Raw genomic sequence first — 24,859 nt, forward strand, 5'->3', positions numbered from 1 at the left:
CAAATGTTAGTTTACTGTGACTACCTAGTAACTAACCATAGAGGGATAGCTTATGAAAAGTAGACTACAAAATATTAATTTAAGAATCTCTTTCTAACTTTTATATACCTTGGAGTAGTCAAGATAAAACTGGCTGGGTGCAGTGGCTCACACCTGTAATCCCAGCACTTTGGGAGGACAAGACAGGAGGATCACTTGAGTACAAGAGTTTGAGACCAGCCCGGGAAACACAGTGAGACCTCATCTCTAGAAAAAATTTTTAAATTAGCTGGGCATGGGGGTGCATGCCTCTAGTCCCAGCTACTTGGAAGCCTGATGCAGGAAGGTTACTTGAGCTCAGGAGTGTGAGGCTGCAGTGGGCTATAATCACACTACTATGCTCTATCCTGGATGACAGAGCAAGACCCTGTCTCAAAACAAAAACAAAAACAAAACAAAACAAAAAAAACTGTGTGGGCAACTGTCCATCAACTTTTCAATAACAACTATAACACAAAATTATGAGTAGTTTTTAGGTTTACTCCATCTCATAACCTTACATAGGAATTGACAAAAAATCCTAACCAAGAGTTCAATGCTTTTGAAAATATTATTACTGCATGGAATTGAAGGAACTGGATAATAACAACTACTAATAAAGAGAAACTATGGCTTTATCAGGGTTAGTTCATAAACAACCAGACAGCTGCCCAATAGAGACTAACTTAAACAGCATGCCTTTCCATAAGAATATGCTACCACTAAAATCCTGAGCTGGTATCTACAATCCATAAAAATCAAAATATTTCAGTCCTGAAAAGCTGATAGAAAAAATCCCAGAAGAAGAAAATGATACTGATTAGAAAGTGATGTGAGATTTATCTAAAGTTACACGACCAGTTAGTAGCAGGGGCACTGAATTTTGGTCACACTGATCTTTTAGATTAGGTAAAATGCACCTAATATGTATTTTCAAAATATAAATTCCTCAGCTAAATCAGACAAAAAGTTGATAAACCTTTTTCTAAAAATTATCAAGCATTTGAAGTGTTTCTATTAAGTGTTGGGCACTGAGGTTACAAAGGCAAAAGACAAGAAAGCATGGTCTGTGCCTTGAGTATGGGGAGAAAGGAAATGAAAACTCTAAGAATATCTAGTGTGAGCAGTGCTGGTGTAGGAGTATATGCAAGGTACTAGGGCATCAGGAAAGTGTCCAGAGAGGAGGAGCTATATGGAAACAGCCTAGAAAAAAATGAGAGGGTGCTCACCAGACAGGTAAGGGGGAGGAAAGGCACTTATGGGGAGCTGCATGTGCACAGCACTGATGCTTGGAGCAGCCTGGGATGCTGCAGTGAGAGGGGAATGCAGCAAGAGATAATGCTGGAGGGGGAGTGGAGTCACCGGGCCAGACGGGCAGGGCCTTAAATTAAATGCCCCTAGAAGGAGTCTGAACTTATCTGTAAGGAACAGGCAACTGTTGAAGGATTTTAGGAAGAGCTGCCTGCTCAGTTCTGTGTTATAGAAAAATGACTTCAGTTTCAGTGCCGAGAGTCCTGGAGGGGGCAAGCCTGCAGATTAGAATACTAGGATAATAATCCTGGTTAGAGATGAAGTAGCTTAGGAAACCAAAAAGGGAGAGAGGGATAAGCCACACTGATTTCATCCTTTGCCTATAATAAATATAAAATTGCCAACACATTTTCAGAAGAGGAAACACCTCCCCAACAATTTTCTCAGTGACTTTCATCCTGTTTATTGCTGTGAAGTAAAGTCAGCTTAAGACTACATCACACAAGATTGAACAAATAAAGCCCTCTCTTGAAAGCATTAACCTCTAATGTAGAATATTTTGTTAAGCTTCTCATTTCTCAGAAAGAAGTTCTGAAATTTTGTAAATAAATGCAAAATTCTGATATTTAAAGGAAATGCAGCCACATTGTTATGAAAATGCTTCCCTTCACCCCATCTACTTTCTCACTTCCTTCATTTATACTACAAATTTGGGCATGTGGATGTTTTAAATAATAGACAACAGGTGTACTAAACAATGTCACTTGCCATAATATTGAATAGATGCCCAATTAACACCAACATTAAGTATAAATGCTCTTTCAAGTATCTTGTATATCACTGATGTGAATGTTTTAAATAATTAAACACAAAGCTCATCTATCTAGAATTTTCCAAGGAACAGTTTCACAAGTAAATATTCAACTGAGAGTTACATCAGAAAACATTTAATGCTTATTAGTCAATCTAGAAACTTGTTCAGTTTACTTTTTCGCTTTGTTAGGTGACAGGGATCCAAATGTTTGAAAAAGTAATAGGTCCAGAGAGTCCTTCTACCTACCCATCTTTTTTTCTCCCATTAGTTAGAGTCATCGATAATCAATGGCATAAATTTAGTAATGACTCATTTACATATTTAAACTGGCATTTTGAAATGACAATGAGAAGCTGACAATTAACTGTTCTCTAAGGAAATGCTCTTTCTCTCCATGTGGCTTTCACTCTGAGACTAAGAATTAGAGATTTTTCAATTTATGGAACAAGAGAGAGTCTCTCCAGCTGAGACTCCCATATCATTTCATTTAGAATGCAAATCTCAACATTTTAAATGTCATTCCTACTGATGCTAAGAACGCAGTTATAAAATGAAAAATCACCCTCACCATAGAGCTTTGGTAAATTAAAAAGTAAAGGACTTTAAGACTTTAAGGGAAGATAAGTTTTCTCAAGTTAGCTGGGCCGCATGTATGGTGGGAAATACCCTCAAGAAGCTATGTTACCTTAGCTTCTCACCTTAAAATGAAAATACTAAGTCCTGTTGCAAAGATTACACAAAATAATGTATGGTCTGATTGTAAATTATAAAGGTTTGTGTAAACATATGTCATTATTACTTTAGACTTCCACTGATACGTTGACTCAAAATAAAAAGACTGTAAAATGATCCTGTGGGCCAGAGGAAAAATCAAAAGTACCCTGAAAAACATAGTTACTAAAAATGCACGTGAACGAATTAGTTTACAGATTCAACACAATCCTTATAAAACTCTCAGCTGTGTTTTTTGAAAAGATTGAAAACTAATCCTAAAATTCACATGAATACTCAAGGGACCAACCACAGACTAAAAATCTTGGAAAAGAAGAACAAAGTTGGACAATTCGTACTTCCCGATTTCAAAACTTAGAACACAGCAACAGTAATCAAGACAGTATGGTACTAGTATACGGATAGGCACACAGAGCAATGGAAAGGACTTGAGAGTTCAGAAATATACTCTTACATTTATGGTCTACTGATTTTTGACAAGGGTGTCAAGAAAACGGGAAAAAGACGAGTACTTTCAACAAATGGCTGTTGACAACTGAATATCCACATTCAAAAGAATGAAGTTGGATCCTTTCTTCACACCATACACAAAAATTAACTCAAGTGGATCATAGACTTAAATATAAGAGCTAAAACTATAAAACTCTTAGATGAAAACATTTAAATTATTTCTGACCTTTGGTTAGACAAAGCCTTTTTAGCGACAGTATCAAAACACAAGCAATAAAAGGCCACAGAATGTACAATATCCATAGCAGGCAAGTCTAGAGAGGCAGCAGACTAGTGGTTGCCTAGGGCCAGAGTGGTTGGAGGAAATGAGGATGACTGCTAATGGGTACAGGGTTTCTTTCTGAGGTGATGAAACTATTCTAAAATTGGTTGCAATGATTGTTACACGACTCTGAATATATAAGACCATTGAATTGTACGCTTTAAATGGGTTAATTATGTAGAATGTCAATTAAATCTCAATAAAGCTAGTTAAATATAACTTAAAGAAATGTATGTGAAAAGCTGCATTGAATAGTGGCCATGACCTTCATTTGTTAAACATGAGTTTGAATTCAGGTCCTACTAACTGTGGAATCTTGAGCAAATAACAATAATTCTGAGCCTGTTTTTCTCATCTTTAAATTCTGTAATAAAAATTCCTTTCTCAAAGGAATGAGTATTAAATGAGATCATGCAGATTAAGTGCTTACTTGGCACAGCCTAGCATACAGTAAGCACTCAATAGTATTAGCTATTAAAAGAAGAGATATGTGGGCCTAGACTGTAGGTAGTTGCTAAAAACAAAACAAAACAAAAACCAGTAAGTTGGTTGAGGCATTTCTGTAAATGTTATTTTTTAAATTATATATAAACTTAATAATAAACAGGGTGCTTCCAAATAGGCAGGCTCACTTTGAAATACTCAGTACAAAGCGAAAGAAGGTCATAATCATAGGTCACAGAGGCTGGATTCACCGTTTCACCTAAAACAGCTAGAAAACCAAATACATGAAATAATGATTTTCAGACATCATATAACAGCATAAGAATACAATCCATGAGTAAAGGGCAACAAGCAAGGTGAGCCTACACTTATACCAACTTGCTGCCTGGAGGCAGTCTATAGGATGCAGAACAGGAGGGAAAATCCGAACTGCACCCTGTGGTCTCACTGAGTTGGGGAGAGAGAGAACAAAACTCAGGGAAGCCAAGGCAGATTAAATTTGTGGTGCAGAGGGAAGAGGAAGGAATGCTTTAGATAAAAGAAGCTCCAGAGATGTGAAGAGTAGGCTAATTTAAATTAGCTCTAGTCTGAAGACTCCTGTAGTCATGCCAAACAAAGAAAGCTTAAAGGCAAGCTTCCAAAAGAGCCAAACTCAACTGCAAGCCACAACAAAGTATAGGAATACAATACAGAAACCAGTCCCCAACAAGTTAATATATCTGGCATCCAATTAAATGTAACTAGGCTTGCAAAGAAGCAGAAAACAGTTCCATAACCATGAGAAAAATCAATCAATAAACTCAGAAATGACAGAGATGATGGAATTGGCAGATAAGAATTTTAAAAGTTATAAATATGCTCCATGTCTTCAAATGGAACTTCTAGAGGTGAAAAATACAGTATGAATACAATATGAAAAATGCAGTATCACTCCACTTCTTGGTGATGACACTAAGACAGAGGCACAGTTTGGTGCCAACTCACATAGTGGCAGAGCCTAGAGGGAACCCAACTTTCCTGGCTCTGATCCAGGGCTCTTTCCACTATGTTGCAGAGAAATAACATGATCTGACAGAGGTTACTGGCTGCTGTATGCCTGGGCCTTAGGTGGAATGTAGAGGCAGCAAGGGTAGAAGTAGGAGTCTGTTATAATAGACACGGTGATAAACAAGTGATGGTTTTGACCTCAGTGGTAGAAAGGAAGATGGTAAGAAACGGTTGGATATTAGGTATATTTTAAAGAGTTGGTAGGGTTGCTGATGGGTTGGATGTAGCATTTGAAAAGAGGAAAATGCAAGAAGACTTCAAGTTTTTGACTTGAACCTCTGGCAAGGGAGTAGCCATTTACTATAATGGAGAAAACTAAGGGAGGAGCAGCCTGGGGAGAGGAGTCAGGAATTCGGTTCTGTATGTGATAAGCTTGGGATGCCATCAGACATGAAAGTCAAGTATGCAGTTACTGCATATAGCTGTCTGAAATTCAAGGGAGACATTAAGGTCAGAGATATGGAAAGAGTAAAGATGGTGGACAAATGACTAAAGGTCTTTAAGGGTCTTTAGATAAGAGGAATCTGGGATCCGATAATGTGGCATCATGTTCCTCAGGCAAAGCAGTCTCTTGCCAGTCTCACAGAGAGTCCTTCTTATCATTATGGCTTCTCACACTATTTGTCAGGATTATCCACTTTCGGATTATCCACTTTCTTTCCCTGTGTTTCTGCAGTATCTATCTCGCATGGCTACTGTGAACATTACATAAGCGATATGAATATCTGGTAAGCACTCCATATGTATTAGCTGTATCTTATCTGAAACAGATAATCCTGTTTCTCAAAAGTAATATGGTTTCACTTGTATGTGAATGTTCATAATGCCTTTATTTACAATAGCCTCAAACTAGATACAACCTAAATGTCCATCAATTAATCAATGGATAAACAAATTGTGGCACCTTCATACAATGAAATGTTAGTAATAAAAAGGAACTACTGATATATGTAAAAGTATGCATGAATTTCACAAGCATGACGTTGCTCAAAAAATGTCAGATGCAAAAAAATACATGTTGTATGATTCCATTTATGTGAAATACTAAAAGACAAATCTAATCTGCAGTGACAGAAAGCAGATCAGTGGTTGCAGGGGACTGGGTCTGGGGTAGCCATTGACTAGCAAGGGGCACAGGAAACATGTGTTATGAAAATCAATCCTGATTTTGGTGGTGGTTAAAGGGGTATATATATTTGTCAAAACTCATTGAAATATACACTTTAAATGGGTTCCTTTTATTGCATGTCAGTAAATCAGAGAATACTGCATATCAGTTAGCTCTTCTCAAAAGTAATATGGCTTCACTTGTATGTGAATGTTCACAACGCCAATGTGTCCTCTTCAAAATTGTCTCCCATGTTACTTTACAATCCTAAGTAGGGCTCTACTTTTTATCTTGAGCTACCCCAAGGGGATTTCTGAAGGGCATTTTTTTAACCTAATTAAAACATGAGATAGGATCATATTTTTGACTTATCTTGGTAGGCTGATTGCTTTATGGCTGGTCTTAGGATTTCAATGGTTTTTCTTTTTTCTTCTTTATTCTCCCACTTAGGTTCAGATTATACATTTCTTAGTGACACTATAGTTTCATTGTAGCTTTGAGGCTTTCAGTGCTATTCAGTTTCTTTAATGCTTGGCTTTGGTTATGCTGCCATTTCAATCTCACAAAGGCTCTCTTTCAAAAATTGTGTTCCAGAGTTACTGCTTCCAAGAAGAATGAATATATTGCAGGTTTTATGCTTATGTCATGAGAATCTACTTTGCTATGAGACAAGGAATCTAGAGGTCATAGTCTTTCTGTTCCATTTACCTTTGGTTCAAGTGACTCTTTCAACCATTTAAAAGTTAGATGACTTTTCTCTCTTGCCTCTCCAAGTTCAATTTCTGCTAACACTGAATAAGGGAGAATAGTAGATTATGTTTAAGATGTATACAAATGTGTAGTTCTTTAGATAAGCAAACTACCATATTCTCCATTAAATCTGAAAACCTTTTGTTGTTTATAGTTGTTGCTGCTGGTGTTCAAGGACGACTGAGCAAAGTGCCTGCAAGCAATTTTAGGTCATACATTTCACTGATAACTTCAGTTTTGACTAATTCTCTGATAACACAGTACATGGAACAATGAAGGTGTTTATTCTAGCATTATATAAAATACCGTATTTCAAAACTTCTAAGATGCACAGTTTAACACTGTGAAATCTGAATGTTTCTTAAAATTTATCGGCCTTGTGCCAACACAGTTACCATTGCTTATTCTGTGTGAATCAGGTTGTTATTCCTTCTAAAATGGATTAGATAACTGCAAACCTCAATGCTTCCTCAAGAATAAAAGTCATGGTTATTGTCTGAGAAACTTCCATCAATGTCTTCCAGTAAGATCAGGAGTGTCAACATCAATACTTGCAGAAAGGGTGTAGGCATCTTAGAAGAAAATACTATAGAAAATACTATGCTGCATCCTAAATATTTTGATGTCACAGAGGTTGATGTGAAACACAACATCAGTACTCCAAATGAAAAGGTGATTTGGAAGATTTGGATTTTATTATTTTTATTGATTTTATTTTATTTTCAGACAGTGTCTTGCTCTGCTGCCCAGGCTGAGTGCAGTGGGTATTCACAACTCACTGCAGCCTTGACCTCCCAGGCTCAAGTGATCCTCCCACCTCAGCCTCCTGAGTAGCCAGGACTACAGGTGCAAGCTGCCATGCCTGGGTAATTTCTGTAATTTTTTTGTAGAGACAGGGTTTCTCCATGTTGCTCAGGCTCGTCTTGAACTCCTAGGTTCAAGAGATCCACCTGCCTCAGCCTCCCAAAGTGCTGGGATTACAGGCGTAAGCCATTGCAGCTGGCCAAGACTTGGATTTTAAATATGAAGAAGTTAGAATTATTTTAAACAATTTGAATATGAAGAAGTTTTAGAATTATTTTAAACAATTTGATTAGCCTATTTCCCTTTTTATATATGTACAAGAGTGCAATATGATAAAAATCTATAACTCAACAATTTTAAGGGAGTCCTTTCAGTAAGAATTTTAAATTTCTAAGTGGTAAGAATTATTTTGCCATAGTTTAATCGGTACATAAAGTAATGGTTTGTCCTAGTCTTTGGCAACTTAGATTTAATGAAATTCTAAAACAAATAATTAGAAACAATCTAAATAGTCAACAACAGAACAATAATTAAATTAATTAAATGAATAATGAGATTACAACAAATATAAATATTTTTGGCTGGGCGCGGTGGCTCACACCTGTAATCTCAGCACTTTGGGAGGCCGAGGCTGGTGGATCATGAGGTCAGGAGTTCGAGACCAGCCTGGCCAACATGGTGAAACCCCGTCTCTACTAAAAATACAAAAAAATTAGCCGGGCATGGTGGCACACACCTGTAGTCCCAGCTACTCAGGAGGCTGGGACTTGAACCCAGGAGGCAGAGGTCGCAGTGAGCCGGGATTGTGCCACTTTACTCCAGCCTGGGTGACATAGTGAGACTCCATCTCAAAAAAATAAAAAATAAAAAATAAATCTTTTTTAACAGCTTTGTTGAGTTATATAATTCACATACCATAATGTTCACCCATTGTTTTTTACTATATTCACAGAGCTGTAAAACTATCACCACAACCAATTTTAAAACACTTTTGTCATTTCAAAAACAGAAATCCTATACTCTTTAGCTCTCATTCATCTATTCTTCCCATTACCCACAAACCTGAGTAACCACTAATCCACTTTCTATCTCTATAAAACTGTCTACTCTAGACATTTCACATAAATGAAATAATATAATATGTGGCCTTTTGTGACTGGCTTCTTTCACTTAGCATTAATGTTTTCAAGGTTCATCCTTGTTGTAGCATGTATTAGTACCTCATTCCTTTTTATGGTTGAAAAATATTCCATTACATGGATACATCACATCTTGTTTATTCATTCATCAGATGATGAACATTTGGGTACATCTTTTGACTATTATAAACAATGTTGTTATGAACATTCATTTACGTTTTTGGGTGTACATATATTTTCAGTTCTCCTAGCTGTATATCTAGGAGTAGCACTGCTGGGGTCATACGCCAATTCTATGTTTATGTTTTAGAGGAATTGCTAGACTGTTTTCCACAGTAGCTGCATCATTTCACATTGCTATCAGCAATATATAAGGGTTCTGATTTCTTTACATCCTTGTCAACACTTATTATTACCTGACTTGTTGATTATAGTCTTCCTAGTGGGTGTAAAGTAGAATCCCATGGTAGTTTTGATTTGCATTTCCCTAGTGGCTAATGATGTTGAGCATCTTTTCATGTGCATATTGGCTATGTGTATGTCTTCCTTGGAGAAATGTCTATTCAGATCCTTTGTCCATTTTTAAATTGAGTTATTTGTCTTTTTATTATTAAGTATTCTTTATAAATTCTAAATACTAGTCCTTTATCAGATGTACAATTTGTAAATATTTTCTCCCATTCTGCAGGTTGTCTTTCACTCTTTTGATAGTGTTTTTTGAAGCATAAACTTAAAAAATTTGCAGAAGCCTAATTTAACAATTTTTTTCTTTTGTAGCTTGTGCTTTTGGTGTCACATAAGAATCCATTGCCAAATCGAAGTTCACAAAGATTTAGCTCTATTTTTTCTTCTAAGAGTTTAATAGTTTTAGTTCTTATATTTAAGTTTTTGATACATTTTGAGGTAATTTTTGTAGACAGCGTGAGGAAAGTGTCCAACTTCATTCTTTTATATGTGACTATCCAGTTGTCCCTGTATCATTTCTCAAAAAGACTATTTTTTCCCCCATTTTACCCTTGACCTTGGCATTCTTAATCTCGGTGCTTTTGTTGAAAATCAATTGACATGAATATGTACGTTTATCCCTGGACTTTCAATTCTATTCCATTGACCTATCTGTCTATCATTATGCTAGTACCATACTGTCTTAATTACTGTCGCTTTGGAGCAAGTTTTGAAATTAGAAAGCATGAATCCTCCAACTTTGTTCTTTTTCAAGATTCTTTTGACTCTTCTGGGTCCTTTACGTTTCCTCATGAGTTTTAAGATCGGTTCATCAATTTCTGCAAAAAACAGCAGCTGGTATTCTGAGAAGGACTGCATCGATTCTGTAAATCAATTTGGGAAGTATTGCCATCTTAACAATATTAAGTTTTCCTATCCATGAACACGTGATTTTTTTCCATTTATCCAATCATTTTTAATGTACCCATAGAGGAATGGCATGATGCAGATATATCACTGGGAAAATAGAAATAATATTCCTTGGTTATGGGATTAGAGATCATTTTGATCTTATTTTTGTATATTTCTATATTTTTCCAAATTTTCAACAACAAGAGTATCTTTTATATAACCCCAAAGAAGTTATTTTTAAAGAAAAAATATCTTTAATAAAATACACACATATCCTCAAACACCTAAAGACAGAAATACCATTCAACCCAGTAGTCTCATTACTAGGTATATCCTCAAAGGAATATAAATTATTGTATTATAAAGACACATGCACCTGAATGTTCACTGCAGCACTATTCACAATAGGAAAGACATGGACTCAACCTAAATGCCCACTGATGACAGACCACACAAAGAAAGTGTGGTATGTATACACCATGTGATACTACACAGTAATAAAAAAGAACTAGATCACGTCCTTTGCAGGGACATGGATGGGACTGGAAGCCATTACCCTTAGCAAACTAACACAAGAACAGAAAACCAAATATCACATGGTCTCACATATAAGTGGGAGCTAAATGGTGAGAACACATGGACACATAGAGGGGAACAACACGCACTGGGGCCTATCAGAGGGTGGAAGTTGGGAGGAGGGGGAGGATCAGGAAAAATAACTAATGGGTACTAGGCTTAGTACCCATAACTAGTGGGCACTAGGCTTAGTATCCATAACTAGTGGGCACTAGGCTTAGTACCCATAACTAAAGGGTACTAGGCATGGGTGATGAAATAATCTGTACAACAAACCCCCACGACACAAGTGTACCTATGTAACAAATCTGCACATGTACCCCTGAATTTAAAATAAAAGTTAAAGATATACATATTTAAAATATTACATAAATATGGAAAATATCTGGAAATGAAAATGTTTGAAACATTTTCCAGTATACGTGAACATACCACTGTTTATTCTTGGTCACATTTTCATCAGAATTTGCTGATTGTGTGCTACATGGTAGATACTGTGCTAAGTACTGAGTACACTGTTATTGAGAAAAAAGATATGATTTCTGCCCTCAGGAAGCCTACATTTAGTGACAGAATGACAATAAACAGGCAAAGTAGCAAACACAAAAGGAATTATAAGTTGTAAAGGGCACTTTGAAAGAAAGCAATCAGTACTATGATGGACAATAATGGCAGGATAAAGCAAACCTATTTTGATATAGTGGTCAGGGAAGCTCTCTCTAAGGCATCAACGTTTGAGCTAAGACTTGGGAACTCAAAAATGTTAAGTGCTGGCTTTCAATATTTGTCAAACGTATGTTCAACATAAGCAGTTTCTTATATTGAACGGTAAAAACAAAAAGCCTTAAAATTCCAAAGGGAAAATAATTTCAACAAATAGAGTAACCTCCACCACCTTCTATAATATGATATGCAGGGTCCAAAAAATCCAGTACCATAAAATATGTGGTAAAGTCATTGTAAGGTTAATGAAATGCACTGAAAGAGCTTACGGTGGTCTCACTCTGCTGCCCAAATCCAGCGGGGTACCAGCCACAGTTTGGAGCCACTTGATCATAGCTTTCTGTTCTACCTTAACTATTGATGGGAATGATTCTGGGTCCCTTTTATAGGCTAAAGTTCCTTGGCAGAAGCAGCAATTCCAAGAATCTAGTTAGCTGATGCCTTTTTTGTCAGCCTGATAGGAAAACTGGGCCAAGAGAATATTGAAAGCACAAAGCACCACCCCTTATCTCCCTGAAATTTCCCCTCATGGCCCAGTTTCTCTTCCACTTATCCTTCCCCCAAACTTAAGATTTCCAGCCTACTCCTGTTTAGAATGAGGGTTCGGCAGAGGACCAGAGCAAATATAGTTGAACGTGGATTATCATGGGGGGGGCGGTTATTATAGGTATTAACTGCTACTTGCCCACCCAATATCTATTTCCTGCTTTTATATGCTTCCTCAGACTCTACTGAAGTAGGCATGGTTAAGTGATGTAGTTTGACCAATAAGATGTCAACTAAGGGATTCGGGAAAGCTCTGCCTTAATGATACAGGCACCACTTATTTCCACTTCCTTTTACATCTTCTTCCCTAGAATTTGGGGATGAAGAGGGAGACAGGGCAATCATCTTTGGAGTATGAGATAACCATGAGGATGAATGCTTTACGTGAAAAATGGTGTTGGAGAAAGGTAGAAGGTAGCTGGGGACTGACACCACCGCAGAGCTGCTGCCCCAACCTAGATAGCCTACCTCCAGATTTCTACTAGGTGACAAAGCCAACCCTTATTTGACTGTGGTTAGGTTACTGTGATGACATATAGTCATCTGAAATTCTAACAGATACAGCTGTCTACCATGAACATAAATTTAACGTCTTTGGATGAATCCAAAGTTTTTAAGGTTTTAATGTAAAAAGTCCAACTCTCATGTCTGATAAAACAGGAATGCACAACCCTCCAAACCATATCATCCACGACAGAGTGGTAAGTACAGGTCATTAAATGAAAGCAGCACAGAAAAGTGGCTTCAGAGAGGGAGTCATTTAATGCCTCTTACCTTCATTAGCCCCATTCCCCAAGTCTTATCACATAAACGTAAATTCCAGGTAAAACTGTGCTTACTACGTAAACACACTTCCAGACAAGTTCCTTGTTGCCCTAGATTGCCATCCCTAAACTTCTCCTACATGGCAATTCTGCCACAGCATAATTTCCAGGGCAACTCCACCCACAGTTAAAGTTATGATTTAGAGTTCATTACTACACATACCTTGAAACTTTTAAGCAGACACATTAAAGTAATGCAGCTCAAGGAATGTTAACAACTTTTTCCACTTTTGCCCCAGCCAGTTTCTACTCTAATCCAAAACGGCTTCTTTATCACCACCCGGTTTACTCAAATTACACTTACAGAATTCATTATCCTCCCGAGTAGAATCACCGAAAATAATGTGAGCATTTATACAGAAAGTGTAGTTCAGATAAAGCAATATATTAATAGGCCAAATTAGAGAAGGATAGCACGCTGCTAGTTTTCTATATGCACTCTTGCCCGTGTGAAATTAAACTTTTTTGCATCCATGCCGGGAGCGGTGGCTCAGGCCTGTAATCTCAGCGCTTCCTAAGGCCGAGGCAGGGGGATCACTTGGGGTCAGGAAGTCGAGACCAGCCTGACCAAATGGTGAAGCCCCTTCTCTACTAAAAACACGAAAATTAGCCGGGAGTGGTGGTGGGCACCTGTAGTCCCAGCTACTTGGGAAGCTGAGGCAGGAGAATCTCTTGAACCAGGAGGTGGAGGTTTCAGTGAGCCAAGACCACGCCACTGTACTCCAGCCTGGGTGATAGAGTGAGATTCTGTCTTTAAAAAAAGAAAATAATTGTATCCAAAGTTGGAGTCTGCTTTTATTAATGAAAATGAGATAATACACCTTTCAAGTAGGAAAACAACAAAAAGGAAAACTATATAATGAAATTTCTTTTACTCTCAGAACCAAAATAACGAGACTTCCAGATAGAAATTTGCATGGAGTCAATCAGAATTACATATTATTTTCATTTCCGAACAGAATTACTCCATCAAGTTTTCTGATATCTTCCTAAAGTTTCTCAGTAAATCTTTAGGAAAGTAATAAAAATTCACCTAAGAATGATCAAAATTGCGTTGAGTCTCAAATAAATAGTTTTTTTTTTATTTTAAGGGAAAAATTCCGCACTTTTTTTTTTTTTTTTAAGGTAGGCAGGGACAATCAGGAAGCAGCCCCGGATTTTCAGAAACGATCTTTAGCATGACCAAGACAAAGACTAAAGAAACATGTAATGCACAACTTAGGCTGCTCCTTCATCCAAGGCAATTCAAATTTCCACGGATACCAAGTCTTCAATGTCCGGTGTCAACCTTTCAATAGAAGCATACCAGAAAATGTTGCGATTGCCTTCTTCACCACAAGAGTCTAAGTGACACAAATTTGGGCAGAAGTAATTATTTGGCCAAGCCGAGAGGCAGGAAGCTTAAATACCGCCTCTGTAGGAGGTGTGGGGATCCTAAGCAAACACCCCAAAGTTTGTTTGCGAGTGGAGGTGCGGAGGCGCCGGGAGCCACCCCCGAGGCTCACCTGGTCAGCGCACAGAGCCGGGTAGGAGTCGGGTCTAGCCCTAGTTTGCTCCTGAGCGCTTCGTTCCACTCAGGCTAGTGCGTTTAAATCAGTACTGGGTGGCAAACGATACCTATTCTTTGGGCTCTGAAGTTTGGAATTCATGGGTTCTGCGGCACAAGAAAGTTTCTTCGCAGGTTATTTCCCTGTCGGAGGCTGTCGCTTAGCGCATGTCCTCCCGGTGCGGCCCCGGGGTGTCCACCGAGCCGCCGGGCAGATCGCTGCCCCGTGCCGCAGCATCTTGATGCCCAGGACCCCGAGGCTGTGAGGCAGCCCCTCCTACCTGGGACAAGCGGCCAGAACTCCTTTTCCCACAGGGAAGAACACTCCGAGCCCCGGGAAGAGTGCGCATCCTAAGGAGATGTCTCCTAACGCCTAGACAAAGACAGCGCTGGGAAAAGTTGGACCAACTGGCACCCCCGCAAGGCGAACAGAGCAGCCCCTCGGCCTTGGTGGCCGAGCCGGCTACGCGCTCTCGGAGTCGCAGCCAACTTTTCCCGCGAGCTTCTGAGCAACTTGCCGCAAGTTGGGGCGAGGGAGCGGAGCAGGGGTCAAGGGCGCCCGGACGGGCTGATCTCGCCCTTGTCGGTTTCCTTGTACCTCCCCGCGTACCTGCTGATGTATCCGTCCCCGTCGCCGTCGCAAGTCTGGAAGAGGCGCCGCATCCTCTCCTCCTCGCCGGTGCTGGACGTGTCGCTGCTGCTGCCGCCGCCGCCGCCGCCGCTGCTGGCGCTCCCCGCAGCCGCTGCAGCCGCGGCCGCCATCATGCGCCCGCTCCCTGCTTGGGAGGAGGAGGACGCGCGGCCGCAGCAGGAATCCGGCCGGCGCGCAAGCTGCCTGCAGCCCCGAACCCGCCTGACAACGGAGCATGCCCAGTGGCCGCCGGGGCGCTCCGGGTGAGGGATTCCACCTCTCCGGGTTTTGCCCGGACTGGGAAGGTGGGCGCTCTGGAATCGCCCGAGGAGGCACCTCAGGGAAGAGGGAGGAGGGGAAGGTGGCTAGAAGAGTCAGGGAGCTAAGGGTGGCATCGGGAACACAAGAGGAGGCAGAATACACTGGAAGCCACCGGCAAGGGTGTCAGTATTGTGCATCCGGCCACGACGCGGTCCCGGGACACTTGGGGACGCTTCAGGCAGAGGGCGGGTGTTCTCCCAGCAGAACTCCGACCGCCCGGAGTCATGGATTCCTTTTCCAGAAAAACCATATAAACACTCCCCTTCTGCAAACTCAAAACGGTGCTTGTAATCCCACTCTCCAGGATTGTTGCGGGTTCTGTACCCATAGCCACCAATGAGAACCAGAATGACTGGCCTTTTTATGAAATTTTGACACCTGTCAAGAAACCTGGCCCTCGCAGCCTTGATCTTGGCTTCCACTCTGTACTGGGAACAGTCTGCGCGCTGTGTGGCATTGTGCACGTTGGGTCCGTTTCTGGAAACGGCTCACTCTACTGGCCAGGCATCACTAGAATTTCCCCCAATAGCTTTATTAATGCCAAGAGCGAACATAATAGACGGTCTCATTTGATCCACACTCCAGACCTGGAAGATGCCTCTTTTATTATCAATCCTACGACTTAGGAAGTATTAATAGATAAGTACCTCATAGAGTTATCTTGCGTATAAAAGGAGAGCAGACATAATGCAGTTAGGACAATGTCTGACACCTAGTAAGTGCTCAACAAATGTTAGCTCTCATTGTTCCCAATTTACAGGTAAGAAAACTGAGGTACCAGACCTGCTCAAGATTCCAGGTTTAGTAAGTGTCAGGGCAGAGACAAGCCCGGGCAGCCTAACTCCAGAGCAGGAGCCTTTAAACACTGCACTATTCCCCCATAGCCAAAAGGAAACCACAGTGAAGCAATCTGTGGTTTCGTGAATGACTCATTATTCTGTCCTGGATCTTCTGCCAGAGAGGCGTGTGAAGTTCTCCGGTGGTTTTAAAATATGTCCACAGATTCTTTGGTGCACCCCACATCAAGAGGTGGAGTCTGTTGCTTCCCCTAAACCTGGATTGGACTTGTGACTGCCTTGACTTCTGAGACTAGGTTAGAAAAGGCAATGCAGATTCCACTTGGCTCTCTCCCTTGGGACACTTACCTTTGAAGCCTTGAGCTGCCTGAAAAGAAGTTTGGCTACCCTGAAGCTGGAGAAACCATGCAGAAAGACCACGTAAAGAAAAGAGATGACCAAAGAGCTACAGCTGTTCTAGCCCCTGGATCTTTGAATCTTCTTCCCATACTAGGTGCCAGACATGAGTGAGAGATGATGCTGGCTCTAGATGCTGCAACTGCATTAGAAACCCTGAGGAAAACTGGCTAACCAACCCCTAGAGCTGTGAAGATAATAATTAAAAATTGTTGTTTTAAGCCATTAAGTTTTGAGGTGATTTGTTATGCAGCAATATATAACTGGAACAAGTCCATATGTCTTGGGAATGTCTGCCAGGTCAGAAGGAAGGAATCTCTGCTCTCTTTCTCCTCCTCTCCACCTTATCTACCTATTCCTACTTTACTTCTTTATTATTCTCTAAGTTCCCAGTATTTTAGGGCACTGAAATCATAGATTCATGAGTTAATGAGTTAATGGGTTATCATGAGAGTGGGACTAGTGACTTTATAAGAAGAGAAGGAGAGACCTGAGCTAGCAGGCTCAGCCCCCTTGCCATGTGATGCCCTGCACTGTTTTGGGACTCTGCACAGAGTCCCCACCAGCAGGGTGGCCCATTGACCTTGGACTTTTCATTCTCCAGAACTGTAAGAAATAAATTCATTTCTTTATAAATTACCCTAGTTTCAGGTAGTCTGTTCTAAGCAACAGAAAATTGACAAGACCAGAAATTAGTACCGGGAGTGGGATGTTAATGAAAACGAATACCTGAAAATGGAGAAGCAGCTTTGAAACTGGATAATAAGCAGAGGCTACAAGAATGAAGCAGCAGTTTAGAAAAAGCCTAGGTTCTAGTGAGGGCTGAGAAGACAGGAAGAACAGGGAAAGTTTGGAACTCCTTAGAAATTGGTTAAATGGTCATAATCAGAATGCTGATGGAACTATGGACAGTAAAGGCCATTCTGACAAGGTCTCAGATGGAACTGAGGAACAAGGTACTAGAAAATGGAGTAAAGACAATCCTTGTTATAAATTGGCAAAGAACTTAGCTGAACTATTTTCTATGCCTGAGGGCTTTCTGGAAGGCTGAACTTGAGAGAGAGAAGCTGGGGTATCTGGCCAAAGAAATATCTAAGCAGTAAAGCATTCAGGCTGCGGCATGGCTACTTTTAACCACTTACATGAAGCTGTGAGAGGGAAAAAAAACTTTAAAGGTGGAATTTATAATCAGAAGCAAAGTGGAAAGATTTGGAAAACTCTCAGCCTGGCCATGTAAAGAGTGAAAAGGTGTGTTTGGGAGAGGAAACCAAGGGTGTAGCCCAGCAACCTTTTGTTCCAGAGATTAGTAAAGGAAGAAAGTATCATCACGAGAAGGAAAGACCTCGATGGCATTTCAGAGAACTTTGAGTTGTTCCTCTCATCACAGACCCAGAGGCAGGAGGACAGAATGGTTTCAGGAGACAGACCTGAGGCACCTTTCATGGGCTTGCTGCCCAGGGCTCTCTCAGGTCTTTACTTCCCAAATTCTGGTACAGTGCTTTTTGGACATGCCAGCTGTGGCTCAAGAAGCTTTAGGTGTGAATTGACCTGCCACTCAAGAAGATAAGAACCATAGGCCTTAATGGCATCCATATGATGCCATTATAATTCTTCAGGTTTGCAGAAAGCAAGAGCTGTGGAGATGTGGGGGCCTCCACCTAGATGTCAAAGGATTTTTGCTGAAAGCCTGGGTCCAGGCAAAGGCTTGTAACAAGGGCAGAGCACTTCAGAGAGCTCCAACTAGGGCAATGTTAAACAGAATTGTAGGGTCAGAGCTGCTGCAGAGAGTTTCCAACAGAGCAATGCCTAGTGGAGCTGTGCGAACAGGGCCACTAACAGAACCCCAGAACTGTGGAGTCACCGACAGCATGCAACATCTACTTGGGAAAGCTTCAGGCACCGGGCTCCAACCTGTATGGGCAGCTGTATGGGCTATACCCAGCAAAGACATAGACATGGGGCTGTCTAAGGCCTTGTGGGCCCAACTATTGCTCTAGTGTGTCCAAGAGGCAGCACGTGGAGTCAAAAAAGATTGTTCTCCAGCTTTAAGATGTAATGTTTGCCCCACTAGGTTTTGGACTTTCTTGGGGCATGCTGCTTTTTTCTTTTTGTTTATTCCTTCCTTTTGGAATGGAAATGTCTGTTTTATGCCTATACCATTATTGTATCTTGAAAGTGGATAATTTACTTTGATTTCACAGGAAGATGAAATTCTGGACTTTGGACTTCTGAGTTGTGCTGAAACAAGTTAAGACTTTGGGGCTATCAGAATGAAATAAATGTATTTGTTTGTGAGAAGAACATAAGTTTGTTGGGGGACAGGGACAGAATGCTATGGTTGAATGTTTGTACTCACTTGAAATTCATGTTGGAACAATCCCCAGTGTGGCAGTATTGAGAGGTAGTTGGATCATGAAGGCTCTTCCCTCATAAATAGATTAAATCATTCATGGATTAATGGGTTATCATGGGAATGAGACTGTTGGCTTTATGACAAAAGGAAGAGAGTCCTGAGCTAGCATACTCAGCCCCTTTGCCATGCGATGCTTTGTGCCGTCTTCAGCCTGCAGAGTTCCCACCAGCAAGAAGGCACTCACCAAATGTGGCTCCTCAACTTTGGACTTCCCAGCCTCCAGAACTACAATAAATAAATTTCATTTATTTGTATATTACCCCAGGTTCAGGTATTCTGTTATAAGCCACAGAAAACAGACTAAGACACTATCTACTACCCAATAATATTTTATTGAAATTTGCTACCAGCAGCACAAATATTCCTATCTATAAGAAAACAAGAACCAAAGCCCAAGAGTTTATATATATTTAAGTTTATATATATAAATTTTTTAATCCTAATTTTTCTAATTTTTATAGAATAAAACAACTGTTGTTTGACAATACAGCCAGACAGGAGCTGTTACACTCAAATTTTTCTAGAAAATTCCAGTTTAAGACTAAAAAGAAATAAAAAAACATTTTTGTAAGTATGACATGTATGGAGGGTCTGGAAACCCAAAGGATTTTGCAAAATTTCAATACATCTCTCTGTAACCACATTCCATATATACAGAATGTGGACAGTAAAGCTCAACCAATTATATTTCAAAGAAAAGAATATTTTTTCTCCTTACAGAATGTGTACAACAGCTCTGGATGTTTAGATTTAAACACACAAAAAGTGGATCTTGATGAATTTCCTAAACAACATTTTTCTTATGCTTGGGTAACTCAGAAATGGCTGAACAGATAGGTTCCACATCCCAGAAAAGAATTTGCTTCTGAATTGATATGAAACATGTGAAATTTCAGCCTAAAGGGTTACAGGAGAGGGAGAAATTTGTAAGACATTGGAAATAGAGATGCCATATGAATATAAAGATGATAAATATAAAGAAGAAGTTATGAGTGAGAGCCACTCTCTCAAAGAGTGAGGGATGTATAACCACTGACATAAATCTAACAGTACTGGTCATAATTTCAAAGGTTTCATATATTTATCTGAGATAAGTACATAGCTCAACCTCTTGGTCCTTACTCAGCTTTTTTCTTCAATTTATGTGGTACATTTCAGAAAACACTGTACACATGACAAGATATCCTACCCCATATGTCTAAAATTACATGTTAAAATAAATAAAACAACTGTAGTGCTTTGAAAACTTGATAATCTGGTGCATGTCCTTCCAAATTTGATTTACCTAAACTAGACTACATGCAACCATCCTTTTCTTGGGGTTGCACTATGTCCAATGAGCGCATAGTGAAGGCAGTACTGCTAACGCCTACGCAACACACCCGCATCAACTAGAGGTTTGCTTTTACCTTGGTGCAATTTTTGGAAAAATGAAAATCCACTTTTCCATGTCAAAAAAAAAAGTTAAAAAAAAAAAGGCAGCCGGACATGGTGGCTCATCCTGTAATCCCAGCACTTTGGGAGGCCGAGGCGGGCAAATCACTTGAGGTTAGGAGTTCAAGACCAGCCTGGCCAACTTGGCGAAACCCTGTCTCTACAAAAAATACAAAAATTAGCTGGGCATGGTGGCAAGCGCCTGTAATCCCAGCTACTCGGGAGACTGAGGCAGGAGAATAGGAGAATCATTTGAACCGGGATAGCCGAGATCGCGCCACTGCACTCCAGCCTGAGAGACAGTGCAAGACTCTGTCTCAAACAAACAAACAAAAACACTATATGCAAGAGTTGGAGTGAGGACTCCATGGTGCCACTGGCTCACCATTTTCTCTAGGATGTTTTTACCATCCCTGCTAAATTCCAATATTCCTTAAGAAGCTTTTCTTCACCAATACAGGACACAGGTACCTTCCAGAGCTCTCTTAATTGAAGCATATATTGTGACAGAAGCAAACCATATAGTTTAACGGTGATTTGCCTCCCAACTCAATAGTATCAACTATTATAAAAAGAAGTTGCAAATTCCTGAGAGAAAATAGTGAGGTAGAGTTAAGAGAGCTTAACTAAGTTTTATTGGGTTCTTATCACACATCAGTCATAGGGTTTAAAATTACACGTTACTTAATGCTTTCTAGTGGGGTAGGTATTTATTATCTCTATTTATGGGTGGATGTTGCTGAGTGAGAGTAACTAAATTCCAAAGTTAAGTAATGTCCCTGTTTTAGTCTATTTTGTGTTTCTGTAACAGAATACCACATATTGGGTAATTTGTAAAGAAAAGAAATTTGTTTTTCACCATTCTAGAGGCTGTGAAGTCAAATATCAAGGTGCCAGCATCTTTCAAGGCCTTTTTGCTGTGTCCTCCATGGTGCAGAAGGTGAGAGCAAGAGAGAGTAAGAAGGTCAAATTCATCCTTTTATCAGGAACCCATTGCAGCAATTATGGCATTAATCCATGCATAAGGGCTCTGCCCTCACGACCAAATCACCTCTTAAAAGTCCCCTCTCGACATTGTTGAATTGGGGATTAAGTTTCCAACACATGAACTTTGGGGGACACAAGTACAGAAGCTAGAATTGAACTTGTATCTACCAGTCAAAGCCATATTCTTAACATTTACTTCATATTGTCTTAATATCAGATCCAGTGCTATTCACATTCATAGTCATATAGGCATTACACTTTTTGATGAACAGTTTATAACTCCTTTTCATAAATATAAACTTTATATATTTCTTATATATTTATAGTTACAAGAGGGCTTCATGAGGTTTTATTATCTGTCACAAGTTGGGCTCTCTGGGAAGCACACTCCAGTATGGGGTTCACATACAGAATGCTTACTAAGGAGTGCCCCAAACTGGGGAGAAGGGAGGTGAAGGAAGAAAGATGGGATGGAGATGGAGGGAGAAGCCATTCTGTGATGCAGAGCTGAGAGCAGCCTTGTCTGACCTCTAAAGTGGCCTTTATTACTTCCTTATTGCTGCTGTAACAAATTAACACAACACAAATTTATTATCTTAACATGAAACAAATTTATTATTGTACAGTTCTGGAGGGCATAAATCAGAAATGAGTCTGAGTTAAACTGAAGGTGTTGGCAGGACCATGTTTTTTTCTGGAGATTGTGGCAGAGAATCACCCCCTTGCCTTTTCCAGCTGCTGGAGGCTGTTTGCCTTCCCTGACTCATGGTTCCTTCCTCCATCTTCAAAGCCAGCTGAATAGCATTTTTAAATTTCTCTCTGACTTGATTCCCTTTAAACATAACATTTTAAAATCTCTCTCTGATTTGATGCCCTTTTCTACCTCCCTCTTGATTATACTGGGCCCTCCTAGGTAATCCAGGATAACTTCTTTGTCTTAAATTCAGCTGATTAGCAACCATAATTCTATCAATAGCCTTAATTCTCCATTGCCACATAATATAATATATTCACAGGTTCCAGAGATCAGACTGTGGTTATATTTGGGAGAAGGTATTATTCTGCCTAACAATATCAGATTGTCCTTTACTGAAATGAAATGGCTTGGCTTATATACCTCTGCCTCAATCACCCATTGAATATAGGACCCCATCCTACTGGATCCACAGCCCAGGAAGGTTGTGACTGTGAGTAAGGTAACTGCAGCCGAGACAAAATCTGATAGACTGACAGCTGCAGGTTATCTTCTGACAGTACTCCCAGCAGCTGGGCAACAAGTCCCTTTTTTCTCTTAAATTAATTTGTTTATTTTACTTTTTTTATTTTTTATTTGTGGGTAGATAGTAGATATAGATAGATTTATTTACTTATTTGTGAAGTGCATGACATATTTTGATACAGGCATACAATATATAATAATCACATCAAGGTAAATGGGGTATCCATAACTGCAAGCATTTATCCTTTTTTTGTGCTATAAATGATCCAATTATGCTCTTTTAGTTACTTTTAAATACACAATAAATTATCACTGATTGTAGTCACCCTGTTATGCTATCACATACTAGATCATATTCATTTTATCTAACTATATTTTTGTACCCATTAATTATCCCCACTTACCCTACCCCCAACTATCCTTCCCAGCCTCTGGTAACCATCATTCTACTCTCTATCTCCATGAATTAAATTGTTTTGATATTTAGCTCTCAAAAATATGTGAGAACACATGAAGTTTGTCTTTCTGTTCCTGGCTTCTTTCACTTAACATAATGTTGTTAATTCATGTTCCGTACATATTATTGCATATGACAGGATCTCATTCTATTTTATGGCTAAATAGCACTCTACTGTGTACACGGACCACATTTTCTTTATCCATTTATCTGTTGATGGACACTTAGATTGCTTCCAAATCTTGCCTATTGTGACTAGTGCCATAGTAAGCATGGGAGTGCAGATATCTCTTTGATATACTGATTTCCTTTCTTTTGAGTACGTACCCAGCAGTGGGATTGCTGGAACATATGGTAGTTCTATTTTTATTGTTTTTAGGAACTTCCAAACTGTTCTCCATTGTAGTTTTATTAATTTACATTCCCACCAAAAGTGTATGACGGTTCCCTTTTCTCTATATTCTCACCAGCATTCATTATTGCCTGTCCTTTGAATAGAAGCCATTTAACTGTGGTGAGATGATATCTCATTGTAGTTTTCATTTGCATTTCTCTGATGATCAGTGATGTTAAGCACCTTTTAATATATCTGTTTGCCATTTGTATGTCTTCTTTTGCAAGATATCTATTCAGACCTTTTGCCTATTTTTAAATAGGATAATTAGTTTTTTTCCCTATAGAGTTGTTTGAGCTCCTTGTATATTCTGGTTATTAACCTCTTGTCAGATGGCTAGTTTGCATATTTTCTCCCATTCTGTGGATTGTCTTTGCACTTTGTTGATTGTTTCCTTTGCCACGCAGAAGCCTTTTAATTTGATATGATCCCATTTGTCCATTTTTGCTTTGGTTGCCTGTACTTGTGGGTTATTACTCAGTAAATCTTTGCCCATATCAATGTCTTAGAGAGTTTCCCAACATTTTCTTTTAGGAGTTTCATAGTTGGAGGTCTTAGATTTAAGTCTGTAAGCCACTTTGATTTGATTTTTGTATATGGTAAAAGATAAGGGTCTAGTTTTATTCTTCTGCATATGGATATCCAGTTTTCCCAGCACAATTTATTGAAGAGACTGTCTTTTCCCCAAAGTATATTCTTGGCATCTTTGTCGAAACTGAGTTCACTGTAGATGCATGGATTTATTTCTCACTTCTCGATTCTGTTCCACTAATCTACATGTCTCTTTTTATATCAGTACCATGCTATTTGGTTACTACAGCTCTGTAGTATACTTTGAAGTCAGGTAATGTAATTCATCCAGTTTTGTTCCTTTTGCCCAGGATAGCTTTGGCTATTCTGGATCTTTTATGGTTCCATATATATTTTAGGATTGTTTTTTCTATTTCTGTGAAGAATGTCACTGGTATTGTGATAGAGATTGCATTGAATCTATAGATTGTTTTGGGTAGTATGGACATTTTAACAATATTGATTATTCCAATCCATGAACATGGAATATCTTTCCATTTTTGGTGCCCTCTTTAATTTCTTTTTTCAATGTTTTATAGTTTTCATTGTAGAGATTCTTCACTTCTTTGGTTATGTTTATTCCTAGGTATTTTATTTGTAGTTATTGTATATAGGATTACTTTTAAAATTTATTTTTCAGATTGTTCATTGTTGGCATATAGAAATGCTATTGATTTTTGTATGTTGATTTTGTATCCTGCAACTTTACTGCATTTTTTTTCATCAGTTCTAATAGGTTTTTGTGGAGCCTTTAGGCTCTTTCAAATACAAGGTCATATTATCTGCAAAC

At 39.4% G+C, this 24,859-nt stretch overlaps 1 protein-coding gene and 1 non-coding gene across 2 annotated transcripts in view; one reads left to right on the forward strand and one right to left on the reverse strand.

Annotated features, from left to right (window-relative positions):
• The window catches only part of MCC (MCC regulator of WNT signaling pathway), a 478,671-nt gene extending 463,390 nt beyond the window's left edge, over nucleotides 1-15,281 (reverse strand). The window contains exon 1 of the mRNA XM_054488736.2: nucleotides 15,061-15,281. Coding sequence (XP_054344711.1) covers nucleotides 15,061-15,215 — 155 coding nt within the window. The 5' untranslated portion in view covers nucleotides 15,216-15,281. The remainder of the gene's footprint in view (nucleotides 1-15,060) is intronic.
• Nucleotides 15,282-20,312: 5,031 nt separating this feature from the next.
• LOC129037724 (U4atac minor spliceosomal RNA) lies at nucleotides 20,313-20,438 on the forward strand. Its single transcript, XR_008502949.1, has one exon. It is a non-coding gene; the product is annotated as a U4atac minor spliceosomal RNA (small nuclear RNA).
• Nucleotides 20,439-24,859: the final 4,421 nt, after the last annotated feature.

Source organism: Pongo pygmaeus, chromosome 4, assembly GCF_028885625.2.
Source record: "Pongo pygmaeus isolate AG05252 chromosome 4, NHGRI_mPonPyg2-v2.0_pri, whole genome shotgun sequence".
Lineage (NCBI taxonomy): Eukaryota > Metazoa > Chordata > Mammalia > Primates > Hominidae > Pongo > Pongo pygmaeus.